We start from the raw sequence: 16819 nt of genomic DNA on the forward strand, positions 1-16819 counted from the left end.
AAGAAAAAATATCTAAATCGCAGCAGTTTTCTTGACAACATGACAGCTAAATGACTGCTTTAATGGTGAATTCAAGAAAGTAGATGACTTAATATATCCATAACACCTTTCTGGAGACTGGCTAGGAGTGACAGAAGGAAGGAAAGAAAGAGAAACACAAGGACAGAGGTGGAGGGAGAGAGAGACAGTGAAAGATGGCCTTTCTGCTCTGGATATGAAGCAGAGATCCACTGCCTGCTGAGTCCTTTCCTTCCACAGGGAGATAATACTAATGACTAGTTCTGTGGCCTGTGGCTTCTCATTATGGGCTCGGGTTGGGATGGCATCTAACACACACACACAAACACACACAGATGTACATACGAGTGTGCCGGTGATGCTGACCACATCTCTAGTCCACAGTCCAACTGGCGGATTTTATAGCATCTCGCTCCCCCTGTTTCCTGTTCATTCTCTGCTGTGCACATTCCAATGAAGGCAAATAACCCCAAAAAATTATGTTTTCACCACTTGGATGCAGCAGTAACAAGCTTTAAACACATGACATATAAGTTGACATAGAGAATTTTTATTAACAGTGTTTATTTAAGAGACTGTCCTCTCAATACATAATAGGCGCTTTTGGACCAAACAGTTCTGGGGACTAACCCTAACCTTCAACAGTTCTTTTGTCTGTTTGCATTCGCGCCGGCAGTTGGTATAGCAATGTCACTTCTGCACGAGATAAAACAACAACAACAAGATGGAGGACATCGTGATTGAAGCTGTGTGTTGGTTTACACGGTTAATGTTTTACACAGGTAATGGCTCATGTGCTCGACCAATTAAATGTACACTTAGATTTGGACCAATCATCATACAGTGTCACTTAAAGTTCCTCTTGTACTGGGAGAGTAGCTACCCTGAGGTAGGAGCTAAAAAAGTCAAAACGGCGTTCCCAGTTCATGCAGTGCGGACACAATAAAAACAGGGTAGTTCCTCCAAAAGTTCTTAGAACTATGAAAAAGTTACTCTGGTCCGAAAGCACCTATTAGGTTGTAATGTCAGTCGACCAAAAAGGTTTGAGTGACTATATGTTGACAATTTTCACATTCAGAGGTGGGGGGTTGGGCTGATGTGTCTCTGACCTTAACAAAGTGATCATTTTAACCCAAACCGTGATCTTTCCCCTAAACCAAACCGGACTGTAACCACAGAGTTGTCACATCATTAAACATCATTATCGTTTGTGATGGTTTTGGAAAGAACAAACAAATGATCCTACTGATTACTGCCAGATTAGAAAACACAGTGAACATGATCAAATGACCTGTTTGGTCATTTAATTTGGTACTTTCAAGAAATCGCCAGTAGTTTCTTTAGTAAAGCAAAAAATAGTTATAATAATAATGTTATTTGTACAGAACTTCATCAAAACAACCTTTATCTTGGGTGGTTTTCTAGCCATGGCTACTGGTACTGTTTAGAGCTATATTGATCTATACTGGGTACATTTTTAACCCAGTTAGTGCAGAATAAGAAAACACAGTAAAACAATAGAAAATTACATTGACTATACAAAAGGATAAAATATAATGAAAATATATATGATACCTCTTATTAAATATGTGTGTTAGTGTGCAATCAGATTCAAGTTAACAAGCTGCCAAAAGACAGAATCTACCATATATGTCAGTAATGAAATGATGGATTAAGTGAACATTTAGAAACACAGTTAGCTGACAAAGGCTGCATTACATCACCTGGGAGAATGAGAAATAACTTGCGCTGTAGTACCACAATAATGAATTTTTCAGCCCAACAGGGTCAGCGGTCCCATTACTTGTTTTGTTGAGATTGATGATGAAGTTGGGAAATTACTGGCTGACATGTTTTGTGGTGTAAATCTAATGTAGACCCGATGTGATGAGAGCTGGGAGCCCATGTAGACGAGCGTAGTCTGGGTTTGAATTTACTGCCGGGCCTTCTGGAGGTGTTGTGGATGTAATTCAAACACATCTGTGATGGAAATTGCTTCCTCTGCAACCCCCCCAACTCATTTCCTCTTCTCTCCTCTAACAAATCTGAGTCAGGCTCCAATAGCTGCTCACCCTAATTTAATAGCACAGGGGACACTTACATCAGATCCCTTGTAATAGTACTTCAAGAAGCACCAGACTGTTGATAAATTGAGTGAAACAAAGTAAAAGGAAGGGAAAATTCGCCATGAGCCTTCTGTACCCCGAGGATGTCAAAATCACATCCAAACACTTGGGAAAAAAAACGAAATAATACCAAAAATTAACATGTGAGATTGTCCGTTCCTTGAAGTCAGCGCCTGCTAAACAAGAGCCGAATATCATTAAGATAATATTTCATCTCGACACCATCAGGAAACCAGAGCAAAACAATCAAACACATCAGCACCCAAATCTTTTTCCTGACCGTTCGGAGCACGTTCCACCAGAGTGAAACGCAGCGCAAACACAGAGGAAAGATGAATGCAAATAAATATCGTCATCAAGCTCTCATCCTGCTGTATTAGATAGATTAGATCCTGAGTATTGGGAGTTTAATGATATTATCACAGTTTTCTGTGTTTGAAGATCTGATTTTGTTACTGACTCAACGTTTTTTTAATTTTGGAACCTCAAAATAGGTTAAAGAAGGATATAAAGAGTTTTTATATCAGTGTTATCAAATATTGATGCAATTCTTAAATTCATAACCACCAGTGCTGCCAACTTTCTTATTAGATTTAATGACTTTTTTTTAAAGGGACAAATTTAGCAACTTTTTGGGCAGTCGTTATCGCCTCCTTAAAGGGAGACCCTATTATTTCTCAGTGAATCAGCGTTAATGAGGTTGTGGTTCTCTGGACTGACTGACTCGACCAATCATCAGCTCTAGAAAGATGTGAACGAGCCGTGAATGTGCGCACATAACGACCAATTACTGATCCCCGTTGTTTAGTCTGGAGAACTCTTCCTTTGTTTTCATTTTAAATGATTCAACAAGACTAATTAAAGATTTTTGTTTTAATTTTTAGAGTTTACAAGTGTTTTGAGTATGTAATCATTATACTTCCACAGTCTAAACAGCAGCCTGCATGCAAGTGTTTTGATATTAGAGATTTAGTAGATTTAGATGCATATTGATGAGACAATAGCAGCATGAAAATGATCATAGGTAGTGATAAAGCTATTCAGAGTCAGGATAGGCTATATGTAAATAGCTACATTATGTCCAAATTAGTGTGTGACGTCATCTTGCGACTTATTAATCAGGCTTTAGCAACTTTCTTCTGCGGCTCTGGAGGAACTTTCTAAAATCAGTAACTTCAGCTCCAGATTTATAAACAGCATGTCAAGGAAGCTGCTGGAGCTGGTTAACCCAAAAGTGAAGAACTTGTCAGGAGACCGGGATGTCTCACGCAGGAACATTTATTGAAGGTCGATCGAGGAGAACAGAGTTACAGTACAAGTGAAACGCTGTGTAATGCCACTCAATTCTGCCGTCTACTTCCAGACAATAGTGTTTAAACCCTTTACCAAATGCTTGCCCTTTCTACCTCCAATATAAGGTTATTCCTCACACATCTATGCATCTATTGAACTATAAACAAGACACTATGCTGATTAAAGTCAACTGAAGTCATGTAGTCTGTACACTGGTTCCTTGCTATCTATTCCAAAAGGAGACCAGTCTGACCGTCTGCACAAAGCACAGCACATCTCCACCTGACCTTGGTTACCATAGGAGACAGCCGGTCTTATCAAGACAGCTGCATATCCCAGCCAACCTCAGTAGACAGAAAGATGAACCGCTCTGAAACAGACAGGTCATGACCTGCTGCTCCCAGGATAGAAAATGACCAGATAATGACCCGTGGAACACAGATATTCCCCCCACACAGCGGACTTGCATCACAAAGTGGGGCAGGGAGTTTAAAAGATGTGGTTGTTTTCCGCTGCAGGGAGGGTTTTTTTGAACAAAGGTAAAAATAGGACCCAGTTTTTTGAACACTGACTAATATGTGTTTGGGTAGTCAGGATATCTCGGCCTCTTTTAAAAACCTTTCTCTTGTGAGTGTCCAAACTTTACAGAAGTTTGGATTACACCTCTGAGAAATTACAGGAGTTATTTGTAAGTTTTCTAATAATAAAGGTGAATAGTTCAAAGCTTAAAGTCCCAGAGTGGCTGCACAAACAGAGTGTAAACTTATACTTCTGTTGCTGTGATTTGTGAAATACTTATGACCATTTTTTTTTTCTGTTGTTATAAACCAGGGATTTTCAACCTTTTTGGCCTCTGAGATCATAAAATGAAGCAATATCTACTTATGACTCCTCATCACAGTTTAGTGCAATAGAGTGGACACGAGTTGCAATTCAACAACAGGGAGATTTTTCTTTTTTTAGATTTTATTCATTTGAAGGATTTTAAGAGGCCTTGAAGAGGTGAAAGTCTCCAGTATTTCACAGGATATAAAAGCAAAAATGAGCAAACAAACATAATTTTGTGCAAAAGAAACCACTGTTCTGTTGAGACTGTAATTTGCTGCTTTTAATGTTAATCCTTAAAAAGGAAGACAAAACGAGAAGTTTGCAGAAAGAAAAAGAGCGAGAAGACGACAAACGTCAAAGTCCTGCCCGGTGTATTTGATTGACAGGTGATGTCTGGTAGCTGTTTAGCACGAACGATTAACAGAAAATCAACAAATCAGAAAAATATGTTGCACACTGTTGAATGAACAGGAAGCAGCTCTGCGCTTATTAATTATTTTCTTGCATTATCATCAACATTATGGACGCTGCACTGATTTTTGATGTTGCCACGGGAACCAATGGAGATGTTTATTTATGTTGACATTCCTATATGGCGTGTAGTTTTAGGGTCACTGTTAAAACGTGTATATATATATGTATATGTGAGTGAATTATTCATGGAATCGTTGTTTACATTGTGTACTGTTAATGTATTCTGAACATAATGCAGAGCTTGTTTATATCTGATTAGGTGGAGGATGAAGGAAAACATCCAGGTACTTATATAAGACTGTGTGTGTGTGTGTGTGTGTGTGTTGCCAATCAAAGCACGATATGGATGAGTGCTTCACTCTGCTTGGCTTGTCATACATGATGCTAATGAGGTTTGTACAAACAACAGGCTACATCTTTAGCAGTAACCCATATGAATAATGGAATATGCATGATATTATGTAAAATAAGTAAATTATGTACGATGCAACAGAAAAAAACAACAGCATCTTTATTATATCCCCAATAAATCCCCCACAAATCGAATTGCTACTGCCTTGTCAAAGATGCTACATGGCCAAAAGTATGTGGACACCACCTGCTTTGGCTTTCTCTCTTTACTTGAGCTAATCTGATGATTTATTATCATCTGGTGCCTTTGTTTGCTCATGTATACGAGTATTTGTTCATGTTTTTTCCAAGTTTATACATATGTTTTTGTTATCTTGGTTTATGGAACAGTGGTTCGTCCCCCTTTTTTGTGTAAACAGATCTATTCCCTCTTTTGAAATAAGATGTAGTCTACTACAATTGTACAATATTCAGATGATCCCTCTCTCAGGGGACTGATTGTACCCCATTGGTGGATAGGAAGCAGATATCTTTGAGTTTCATGTTATGTTCATGTTAATATTGTAAATAACTTGATGTTCAGCCTTTATGTTGATGTAACTGATCGGCTCGACCTGCGATCCACATCTGGGTCAAATCAGGTCAAGTCGAAACGTCGTAATTGCTCTCAATAAATTGCTTTTTTGGAAGCGGATGCTCTTCATCCTTGAGATAAAATATCGTTGTATGCTGGAGCGAGCCTAAAAGCAGCTAGACCAAAAAGTTTGTCCATATACTTTTGGCCATATAGTGTTTGTACCAAGACAGTGCACACCACAAATCATAAGATCTCACGTCTGAAATTATTAACTAATTATAGTCTTGTGCTGTTTTTCAATGAAAAAATGTAGATTATAAGGTTTTAAAAAACTCAATTTTACAAATAATGTGTTTTTTTTCTCATGGTTCAAATTTTTACTTTTACTTGAAATTCATATTGTAAATATTTTCTTTGTTTATCATCTACTCAGTTTTACAAATGTGACTTATTTTGTTTTAATGTAATTCCTTCATGTAGTTCATGTGTAAATCAGAGAAGCTGTTTGAAATGGTTGAAACATAATATTTATTTACATTATTTACAGTTAATGTGTATAAAAGTAAGGAACCATTTGTGCTGTATTTAGAGGCATTCATTTTGAATACAAATAATCTGCCCAGAACCCCTTGTTTTTTGTTGATCGCTTTCATATTTAAACATAAATTGTGGAAAAATATAATTCTCAGTATCTAGTTATGAACAGAAGCTCTTAACAGGTCCATCACTCGAGCACCGTAACAGCATATTGTTCACACACGGAGATCTCTGCCGTAAAATTCCACCTTTCACTTCTTTCTGCAACAACAGTTATCTCAATTTTCCGGTGGACAGTGTGAAGTAGAGCGCCAGATTTATCAGGTGTAGCAGCAGGGCAGACGTGTTGAAAGCAGGTCTCAAAATCAGCTTCATGCAGATTTCAGGTGGAGAGTGTTGAAATAGTTTCATTCACGTCTGAACCAAAAGCAAATTCTCTCCATTAAAAACAACAACATTGTAGCTTCTGATTTTCTGGTTTTACATGTTCAGTCTCTTGTGCTTTAAACTCAGGCTGAAATTGCCAAAACATAATTGTCTGCACCTTTTCCATCCCCATAAAGAGTCGTAAATTGAGTGTCGAGTAATTGGAAAAGTTTAAAACTAAAATTTGAGACTTTATGGATAATTCCTGTTCAAAAAAGTAATTAAGCTTTTCATACTTTGTTTTTGAAAATGTTACTATTTTAACCTCACCATCAGCTTCAACCTTATTTTTTCACTCTAACGATGTGAATGCCTTTTTTTTTTTTTTTTTTACACTCCTATATTAATGCACACAGTTATTCAGAAAGCAGACTCTTCTCATACAGCAGTCAGGGATTGATTGCCTCCCCTGCAATCAGCCGCAAATTCACTCGAAATGAGTTTCAGGAGTCCATCAGCGAGGAGAGCGAAGGAGGCACAGCTGCTTCTGGTTCAGTTTCACGAGGATGTCGAGAATGTGAAACAGAGGAGTCTGGCGTCAAGAAGAGAAATCAGACACTTTTGAAAACATTTCTGGTAAAGGCATAAATAAAAGAGAGGTAGCCTACAATCGATCAAATGCATATTGATAGCAGCTGTGTTCATGCAATGTCGGCAGAATGGGAAGAACAGGAAAACTTGGGAGTATTTACACATTATTCCAAGATGCTAACCTTATCATTGTACCTTTTAAACAGCCTAACTTAGCTACTTTTGTTGTCATGTATTTGGAGTTGTTTGTAGTGAAACCAGACGTAAATAAAAGCTCATTTTAAACTACCTGAATCGATTATCTTAGTGTAAATATTTGATTTTATTTCGATGTAACTGCCAGTTTTGTAACCTTTTTGCCAGCAGTCTAACATAACACAAGGCAAAAGTTGTTGTTTTTTTTCCCAGACTTGGCTGCTTATAATTATGTCTGAATGATATGACTTTGTCTTCTGCAAATGGAAGAGACTCACTTGGAATATAAGAAAACGGGGCACAGCTGTGATGTAGAGAACTCAAATCAAGGAACCACAATTTTAATCACGTTCATTATGCCAGAATACGACTAACGAGCACAATTAGTCCACCTGTTCCACTTCAGCCTTAAAGGCTCATACTGCATCATGTTTTTGTCCTTATTTGTGTATATAGTAATTGATCTATGGCTTTATTATTAGGCGAGGTCACTAACAGCACTCCTTTTAATGCCATGGATTTGTACGGAGTCCCTGAAACGTCAATTTAAAAATGTTGACAAGCTTCACACACATTATTGTCTAGTAAAACAGAACTGAACTTATAATTTTATGAAAAAAAAACAACAAAAACATCATATCTGTTATTCAGAAGACCTGAGATAGAGGCTATGCACTATGTTTTATGGATATAAGAAGAAAATTGCAATAAATGTACAATTTTATCCCCAAAAATACCACAAAAAAGATAATAAATGCATCCAGGGTTAAATTTAAGTTGGTCCACAGCTGAGTTTTAAGTGTGCAGCAAACAGGCCTGGTGCTGCCTTTGAGGTTCAAATAGTTTTTGAAATACCTGCTGAAAGATTTCAGATCTCACACACAAGGTGAATTAATGTGAGTGTTGTGAAGAGCGGAGCAGGTGGACCAAAACACAGGAGACTGCAGGCAACAAGAACTGGGAGAATACATCTTTATTGAGGTCTGAAGGCAGGCAGGATAAAACTGAACAGAATAAAGGATCCAACCACAAACTAAACTGATGAGGTGCAGGTGGAGAGATGGGCAGAAAAGCTCAGGTTAGGAGAATGAGGTAATGAAACAGGAGAACAGGAAAGGAGCTATAACCTGCAACCTCTCTTATCTGTAGGAAACAGAAAACCAAAATCCCAGAAAACACAATCCTCTTTATCACTGGGAGTAAATGCTGTGTGAGCTCAGACTGGAGTGAAAACAACAACAGACTAACTAATATAGGTGACTTAAATCATTATCAAGCAAGATAGTCTTAAAGATACAACTCAAATCAGCCTTTTCCCCACTCAGTCCAGTCTAAACACACAGGGAGAAAAGTCTGAGGGCCTCTGGTGGACTGGTCGAGAATGGCAGCTAGGGACATCGAGCCAGACTGTGACAGTGACAGCAGGTCTGGATGGTGCAGCTATGACCTGAATGAGATAAGAGAAATCCAGGAGAGCAATCCAGGAAGGTGTGTAGTTAGATGGCTTTTTTGTGTGTTGCTGTGAATTACAAATGTTCCCCAGCGAACAGACGGCTGGGTTCAGAACGGTGGCTAATGAACTGACAGACTCTGAATCCCAAGTGTAATGGAAATCAGAGGAAGGGAGCCGGTGCTTTTTCTTCTGCTGTTTTCAGCTTTCTTATTTGCAGGATAAGAAGAATAAAACCCACAGGAATAACACTCATTTTCACATTTCACCTCCACTGCTGATTGCCATTTTTTAATTTTCATGTATTATGTTAGAAGTACTGTTTAAGTGAATGTCACAGCATTATCGTCTTTTAAGAGCAGTGTGTCCATTTCATGATGTGGCCACTGCGAGATTTACATAAAAAATGGAAACTTAAGGTAAAGACATAAAGCCTTGTTCTCTGAAACATGAGTGAGGTATCTCATTATGGGACACGCTCGCTGCACTGTCCCCCAGAAGCTATTTTACACTACGCCAGTCTTGACTGGCAGACAGACGTGACGTCCGCTCCCTAGAGGAGGGACTTCCTCTCTTTCTCAGCTCTTTCTCACTCCAGGCAAGCAGGGAGGTTTGGTGAGATATTGCACTCATGTTTCAGAGAACCGGGGTTAATTTCTCAACCTAAAGTTCTCTTTAAACATTTGTTTCAGTATCTCATTATGGCCTACTACTATTGCCAGACAAGCTCACCTCGAAGACTGATCATTAACACACAGTCAGGTAATTAGGCATATTTGGTCGTGAACCCACGCTCAAGACTGTATGAGACAGTGTAGGTGTAGTAACATCTAATTTGTAGAATATGGTGAAAGTGAGGTGTTGCCCAGCTGGCAACCGCACATTTCTCTTCAACAGAAACACCCTGAAACAGTGCCCAGGATGTAGCCATCCCATGAGTGGAATGAGCATGTAGACCTACAGGGGGTTGCAACCCCTTGCTATTATAGGCCACAGCAATAGCCCCCATGATCCAGTGTGACAAACGCTGCTTCGTAAGAGGTTTTCCCAAATGTGGTGTAGCCCATGACACAAACAGCTGCTCTGATTTCCTGAATCCAGCTGTCTTATCAGCATAGGTGCGTAATGCTCACACCGGGCAGAGCGCATTAAGCCGTTCATGCTCCTGCATGGAGAAAGGAGGAGGATAGAAAGCCGACAGCTCAATAGGGTGGTATGATAATGCAGAATTAGAAACCTTGGGCACATACACGGGATTAGGTTTTAGTAAAACCTTAGAATCCCCCATTAAAAACTGCATACATGACAGGTTCACTGACAACGCAAAGATGTCACTCATGCATTTTGCAGAGGCCAACATGAGTAATAAAGCCATTTTAAAGGAGAGCATCTTAAGCTCTACCTGTTGCATGATGGGCATGACAGCACATCAAACACAACTGATAAAATCCCACAGGGCAGTTATGTTTGTTGATACTGGCTGAGGGCGTCTCGCTCCTTTCATAAACTGATAAACAAACCTGCCATTTTGTCCCCAAAGCCTATGTGACACACCAATATAGCAGTTAGGTACACTTTTATAGTGAGGAATGCCAAACCTTTATCCAGTAGCTCCCGTAGAAATGTCAGGGTAACAGGTATAGGGCTGTCACCACCACCCTGCTTTTACACACCAATCCTCAAACTCACGCCATTTGCCATCATATGCACAACGTGTAGAGGAGGCTCTGGCGCTCTGAATAGTTGCGATGACACTTCGTGGTAGTAGTTAAGTTTCACAGGCCAGGCCCATAGAGCAATGCGCTCTAGATGAGGATGGAAGATCTCTCTGTGCACTTGTGACAGGAGATCCCTGTGGGGGGGCAGAGCCCACAGCTGGCCCAACAGCAGCTGAAATATCTCCGCTGGCCAGGAAAACACTGGCCAGCGGGGAGCTATTAGCATCAGAGCATGACCCCTCTCTCGCACCCTGGCGAGAGTAGGAGTGATCAGCTCTAATGAGGGAAAGGCGTACAGGAGGACATGCGGCCACTTGTGCACTAAAGCATCCAAACCCATCGGAGCGCTCTGACCAGTCAGGGAATAAAACACTGAGCATTCTCCTCTGACAGAAACAGGTCTATCTCTGCCTGATCATATTTCTTCCGTATTTGAGCCATCACCTCGATGTAGGGTTCCCAGTCCTTGTAGCGAGGGTTGCCTCTGGATAGTAAATCTGCCCCCCAGGTTCAATATGTTTGGCACTTGCGTGGCTCTCAGGGATAACAGGCGAGAGCTGCTCCACATAATCGGTCTATGTGCCAATGCAGCCCCCCTTGTTTGTTAATATATGTCGCTATCATGGTATTGTCTGTTCTGACCAGAACATGCTTCTCTGAAAGGGCAAAAAATGTTTCAGCATCAGTGAAACAGCCTGGAGTTCTAGGCAGTTTATGTGAACCAAGTGCATCTGTGAACTCCATGTACCATTTACTGTCCTGTTCATGTATGGCTCCCCAGCCCGCTAGAGAGGCATCTGTTGTAATGACTTTCCTTGCCAAGATCGTTCCCATGGCAATGCCTGTAGTCAGAAAAGCTGTGTGTCTCCAAGGGCACAGAGCAAGGACGCATGCCATGGAGACCAAGACCTGGCGGTGGCCGTGGCATGTTGAGTTCAGTAGGAGCAACGCAACCAACCTCTGAAACGGCCTCATGTCTAAACGACCAAGTGGAACGATCACCAGTGCTGATGCCATCAGCCTCAGCAGCTGAGACATATTCTGAACTTTAGCATCGTCCACCTGCGAAAAAAGTGCCAGACATGCCCAAAAGGCTTTCACCATTACGTGCTTTGAATGCGACTAAATCTATAGACAGGCCTATGAATGTGATGGTTTGTGAGTTGGAATCTAAACTCTTTCCCCAATTTATTGTGAAGTCCAGGGTTTATATCAGCCGTAGACTGATATTAGATATTAGACCCTTCTTTGGGACCAGAGAATACCTCAAATAGACACTGCTCTGGCTCTGCTCCAGCAGTACCATCTGAATAACTCCCTTGTTTTGCAGAAATGTGATTTCCTCCTGCAAAATATTAGCTTTTCCACCTTGAGCCCGTGACTGCAGTATCCCGTTGAATTGGGGTGGAATGGATGCCAACTAGAGCCTGTAACTCCTGGTTACAGTCTTTATTACCCAACCTGACACCACACATGCACACCACTGTTGAGTGCCTCAATGCTTGGCTGAACGGGCATAGTGGGCTGCACAGCTGCAGTGCTCATTATGCCCTACAGCAGACAGGCTGGCCCGCTGCACCACAAGTGGAGTTATGGCACCCCCTTGTGGTGTTATGTGGGGCTGCGCAGCCATGTCCTGTTCCTCTCTTATTTTTATTGTTTTCATTAATAATTGTGGCTGCCCCCTCAGCTATTTTTATCAATGATTTTACTGGGGGTGGGGCACAGTGGTGTGCGTTTGTGCACTGGTGTGCTTGCATGACTTGGCTGGGGCTCGCCAGAGCTCTCTGCAGGTCTGACCTTCCTACTCTTTGCGAGATTGTGAACTGCGAGTGCCGACATTGCTTGTGCACACCTTTTGTAGGGCCTGGAACATGTTCTCCTTAACTTCCCCAGGAACAGAACATCTTTTGGAGGGAATGAAGCAGGCATCTAGCTGAGCCTGCCATCCCTCCCTGGTAACGGCGTACTAGGTAGCGTGTTTTTTCTTCCTAGTCCCCAGAGTGATAGGTGTGATAGGGGTAGGTTGGTCTCCTTGCGTCACATTGGCAGCGAAGGGTTTCTTGGCCTATGCACCCTTGAGTTCTGGCGACCCCGGGCACCTGCCTGGTGGGTGGGTGAGGTTGACATGTTGTGCTCTTATTCAGCCTGGTAGACCGGCAGCAGTGACAACATGTTCAGCACCTTCACCGACATGATCACTGCCTTGTAGCCTTTTTCAGTCAGTGACGATGGGAAACAATCAGAGAGGTTCGCAGAGGTTTGACCAGAGGCGGTGGGAGAAACCTTTTTCTTCCATGTCGACCCCATCCAGCGTCAACCCTGCCTGGGTGAGGTTCTTGGCGGAGAGGGGATTGCTTCATAACCGGGTCACCTCCTCCAGGCACTCAGGAAAAACCAGCAGAAGCTGTCTGGTAGTGGATTTGACTTTAGGTAGCCTTTTTCCCTCATAGCGAGACTTGGTGGTCCCCACGGCCACTGGCTTTGCAGCTGGTGGGAGGATGAAGGGCCCATCACCATCCACCTCATCTTCTTCAGAGGCTAATGGAGTGAGAGTTGTCCCCTGCAATGTCCCTGTGCTCCGCAATCAGGCAGGCCTCGAGCTTGTTGGGGTCGATTAGTGGTGCAACAACGTCAAGCTGTTCACTCCAGCTGGCTCCCATAGGGATGGTGTGTCCCTGGGGGCTTTCCGCTAACTCCTGTGGTGGGGGGTTGGCTACTCCATCATAGGATCCGCAACCGTCAGGCTAGCTTGGTGCGCTAGCCTGCTTCAATGAGTCTTGATGGAGAGACGTGCAGAGAGACCTGGGTGTATTGCAGCCTTAGACACACAGTACATGCAGAAAGTCTGCCCCAGCAGTTTTCTTGCTACATGCACATGTCTTGGCTGGTGGCTTGACCTTGTACAGGGTGAGGGAAGGTTTCAGGCTCCGTCATTGAGTTGGCTCCGTTTGATACGAGAAGCGTTGAGCAGCTAGTATGGTGGCTAGCTGTAACAGCTACTGTTTGGTGACAGCCCAACTACTAAACAGATACAGCGCCAGGTAGCATTCAGTGACCGAGCGGTTATCTTGCTCTATGAACTATGTTGCTAGTCCGTTAGCCACTTAAGGGAGCATGAAAAGTTTAAAGACATTACGTCAGGCTATTGTAGCAGGAGGAAGTCCCTCCTCTAGGGAGCAATCATCCCGTCTGTTTGCCAGTTAAGACTGGTGTAGTGTAAAGTAGCTTCAGGGGGACAGTGCAGGGAGCGTGTCCCCCAGAAGAGTGAGGCCCTACACAGTCTCCATCACACAGGTGTTTTCACTTATTCTGCCTGATTAGACCTGATTTGTTCGCTAACTGCAGATCAATAACCAGACAAGAAGCTGACACATTTGTTGTTCAGAGACTACCTGTCTCATAACTGTCTGTAAACAATGGCTGTTTTGTGGAGCAGTTTATACTCCGGCAGAGCAGAATAATATACTTTTCAGTGCAACACCACTAATATTAAAACTTCCTTTATTTTCAACTTCAACGTTATTATTGTCCCAAAGGAAATTAGGTTCGCAGGCAGGAATGATGCTCAGGAATACACTGATGTCAATGTGTAGCAACTCTCAATAGCCAAGGACATAAAAAATAATAAAGAAAAAGATGTATAATAATAATAAATGCATATAGCATGTTTAAAAAAGTATAAAAGTATAAAAAAGTTATATAAGTACCTATATAAAAAATAGAAAAATTACTTGAGTCAGAAACTGGCAGAAAAAACATTAACTTCCATATAACATGAGCGCAGCATTTGATCAGTCATTAGAGTCTGCTATATACTCCAATACATTTTATTGGACCTTTATTACAGCAGTCTTTTTAAAATGTAATAGCAGGAAAAGCAAAGGTGTAATTAATAAGTCAAAATGTCTTGCGTCAAAAGATCTATTGGAAGCTAGAAATTCCCAGCTGGTTGGTTTAACATGTACCTGCTTCCATTAACCTAGTCTAAAGTATGAAAAAACAACAACTAAATGTAATATATTGGTATATTAGTTTCCATTTGTGCCTTTTTGTGTTTGTTAGTTGAGTTTTCAGAAGCACAGCCTAACGAGCCAGATTAGTTCCACCTGTTGCAGCTTAATTGTACTCTCATTCTGCATCTTATGTTTGTAAAACACTTTTCATTTACACATCCAGTATGTTGACTTTTGTTTTCACTAGCTAAGTCACTTGTTAATGTCTCACATGTCAGCTCAGTTGTTCTGTATGTGCAGCACAGTGAGCTTTATTCAGTGTTTATCATCTGCCGTTAATGTTTTTGTTTTTCTTTCTGTTTTCTCTCGCAGATGCTGAGGTGGTGTACAGGAACCGCGACGGTCATGTCATCAAGTTTAACTTTGCCTTGAACGAGACGGAGTTAATTCTGAGCAACAGTACATTTGTAAGTGCTCTTTCCTGTTTTTAGGCTTTTGTGTTTAATGCTTCATTAAACTGGCATTTCTGTTATTGACTGTCATTATTTCTAATTATTCTATTATCCTAATAACATGTTCATCTACAGTATGTTTATTTTACTACAATGGATGTTGTAGGAAAGGAGTGACTTTAAGCAATTTTGCAACAATTTTAGCTGAAGCAAATTGCATCCCCTTATTAGCACAAACATGCTAAAATGAAATAAATGTCCACTTGAAGTGACACACAGTTTTGTATTTAAACTCTGATGGCTTAGTTGTCTCATTTGCTTCCTCTTTTTATTATAAGAACATAGTTTTTCCTTTTTCCCCAAATCTAATATATATTACTGTGCAGCAGAAAATGAAAAGTTTGGTTACTGCCACTTCAACTTTAAATTCAATTTTGGCTTGTGACCATGCATTACATAGAATGCACTTGAACATACACTACTGTACATAAAGAATACCTACCACATAAGCTCATATGGCTCCTGTGCACTGATTGATAATAGGAATCTCTTGTAGTAGGGTTGTTTGCAAAAACCAAAGGACATGTATGATTTTTGTGATTTTCTGTAATGATGTCAGAGGTTAAACATGCTCATTTGAGGTGAACGTATGTAAGAAATGCTCCCTGTAAGTCAAAATCCAGGGCTTCAGCCTGCTCTAAATGCTTTGTTTGCAAAGTTACTTCTACTTCCTCCTTATGATGATGTCAGATTGTTCGCACATGTTCACAAATGCACGTCCATTCCGTAGCCTTTGTTGCTAAGGTTGTTTGCATTGTCAACTCGCACATTTAAAATCTGATTCGGGCTCAAACATGTACGGACGTATCTGAGAAGTTTCCATTTCAAGTAAATAACAAGAAAATGAAGCAAAATCTGACGTGTTTATGTAGCCTCCGGAGTCGGCGCTAACCAATCAGAGCAGATTGGGCTCATTGGGAGGCGGGCCTTAAAGAGACAGGAGCTGAAACTGCCTGTTTCAGACAGAGGCTGAACCGAGGGGCTGCATAAAGAGCCAGTATAAGATGAATAAGGAGTTTTTAACTGTAAATCATGCAAAGATATTCCAGTAGAGCCCAAGAAAATATCTATAGACCTGGAAATGTGCATGTTACTTCCCCTTTAAAAGACTGTATTCTCACATTTGTCATGTTAAAATAATACTGATATTCAATGACACTTTTTAATGAAAGAAAATAGAGTTGTAAGTTGTAGTACACATGGGCTTCCTAACCTTGCTGCCGGGCCAGGTCTCACTATCCAACACTACTCTTTATAAAAAGAGATGAACTGCTCTGTTCTTGTCTTGCTGGTGTGATTGGATCCCCACAGGCTGCAGGAAACATGTCAGGGCTCCCGACAGCGACTCATCACTGCTTTACCTGCAGAATCAGAATATGATTATGTCTTGCTAAGGGGGGTTGTGTACCCAGCTGTCTGCACTGTAGTTGAGCTCGGGCTTTAAGGTCACTGAATCCCCTCACCTTAACTCACCTCTCCGTTCTCACCAGTAAGAGAGCGATTCAATTTGAAATATGGTTTTAGATGAGTGTTTACCCGTTGATGCTGAATGCAATCAAATCACTGATCACATTCGCTTTGGGATCACGTTATCTCTCAAAAACACCCATAAGACAGATAAACATTTACCATCATGCAGTTATTGCCTCGAAATTCTTCCAGGAATGTGAAATTATGTTAGTATGTATGATGTGATTATCCCTTTAATGCTGTTTCAGAGTAATCCTCTTAGAAATGCTATTTTTTTTAAAAAAAAAATCAAAAGCAAGCCAAATTTAGCTGTTTTCTAATTGCGTCATTATAATCCTGTTGTAACCTGCTATTCAA

The 16819-nt window shown here is 41.1% G+C and overlaps 1 protein-coding gene across 2 annotated transcripts in view; it reads left to right on the plus strand.

Annotated features, from left to right (window-relative positions):
* LOC121892044 (inactive dipeptidyl peptidase 10-like) overlaps positions 1-16819 on the plus strand; it is an 86716-nt gene that overhangs the window by 39532 nt on the left and 30365 nt on the right. For both annotated transcript variants that reach the window (XM_042404821.1, XM_042404822.1), the window contains exon 4: positions 14853-14947. In XM_042404821.1, coding sequence (XP_042260755.1) covers positions 14853-14947 — 95 coding nt within the window. The remainder of the gene's footprint in view (positions 1-14852; positions 14948-16819) is intronic.

The sequence above is a fragment of the Thunnus maccoyii genome, chromosome 24 (assembly GCF_910596095.1).
Source record: "Thunnus maccoyii chromosome 24, fThuMac1.1, whole genome shotgun sequence".
In the NCBI taxonomy this organism is placed as follows: Eukaryota; Metazoa; Chordata; class Actinopteri; order Scombriformes; family Scombridae; genus Thunnus; species Thunnus maccoyii.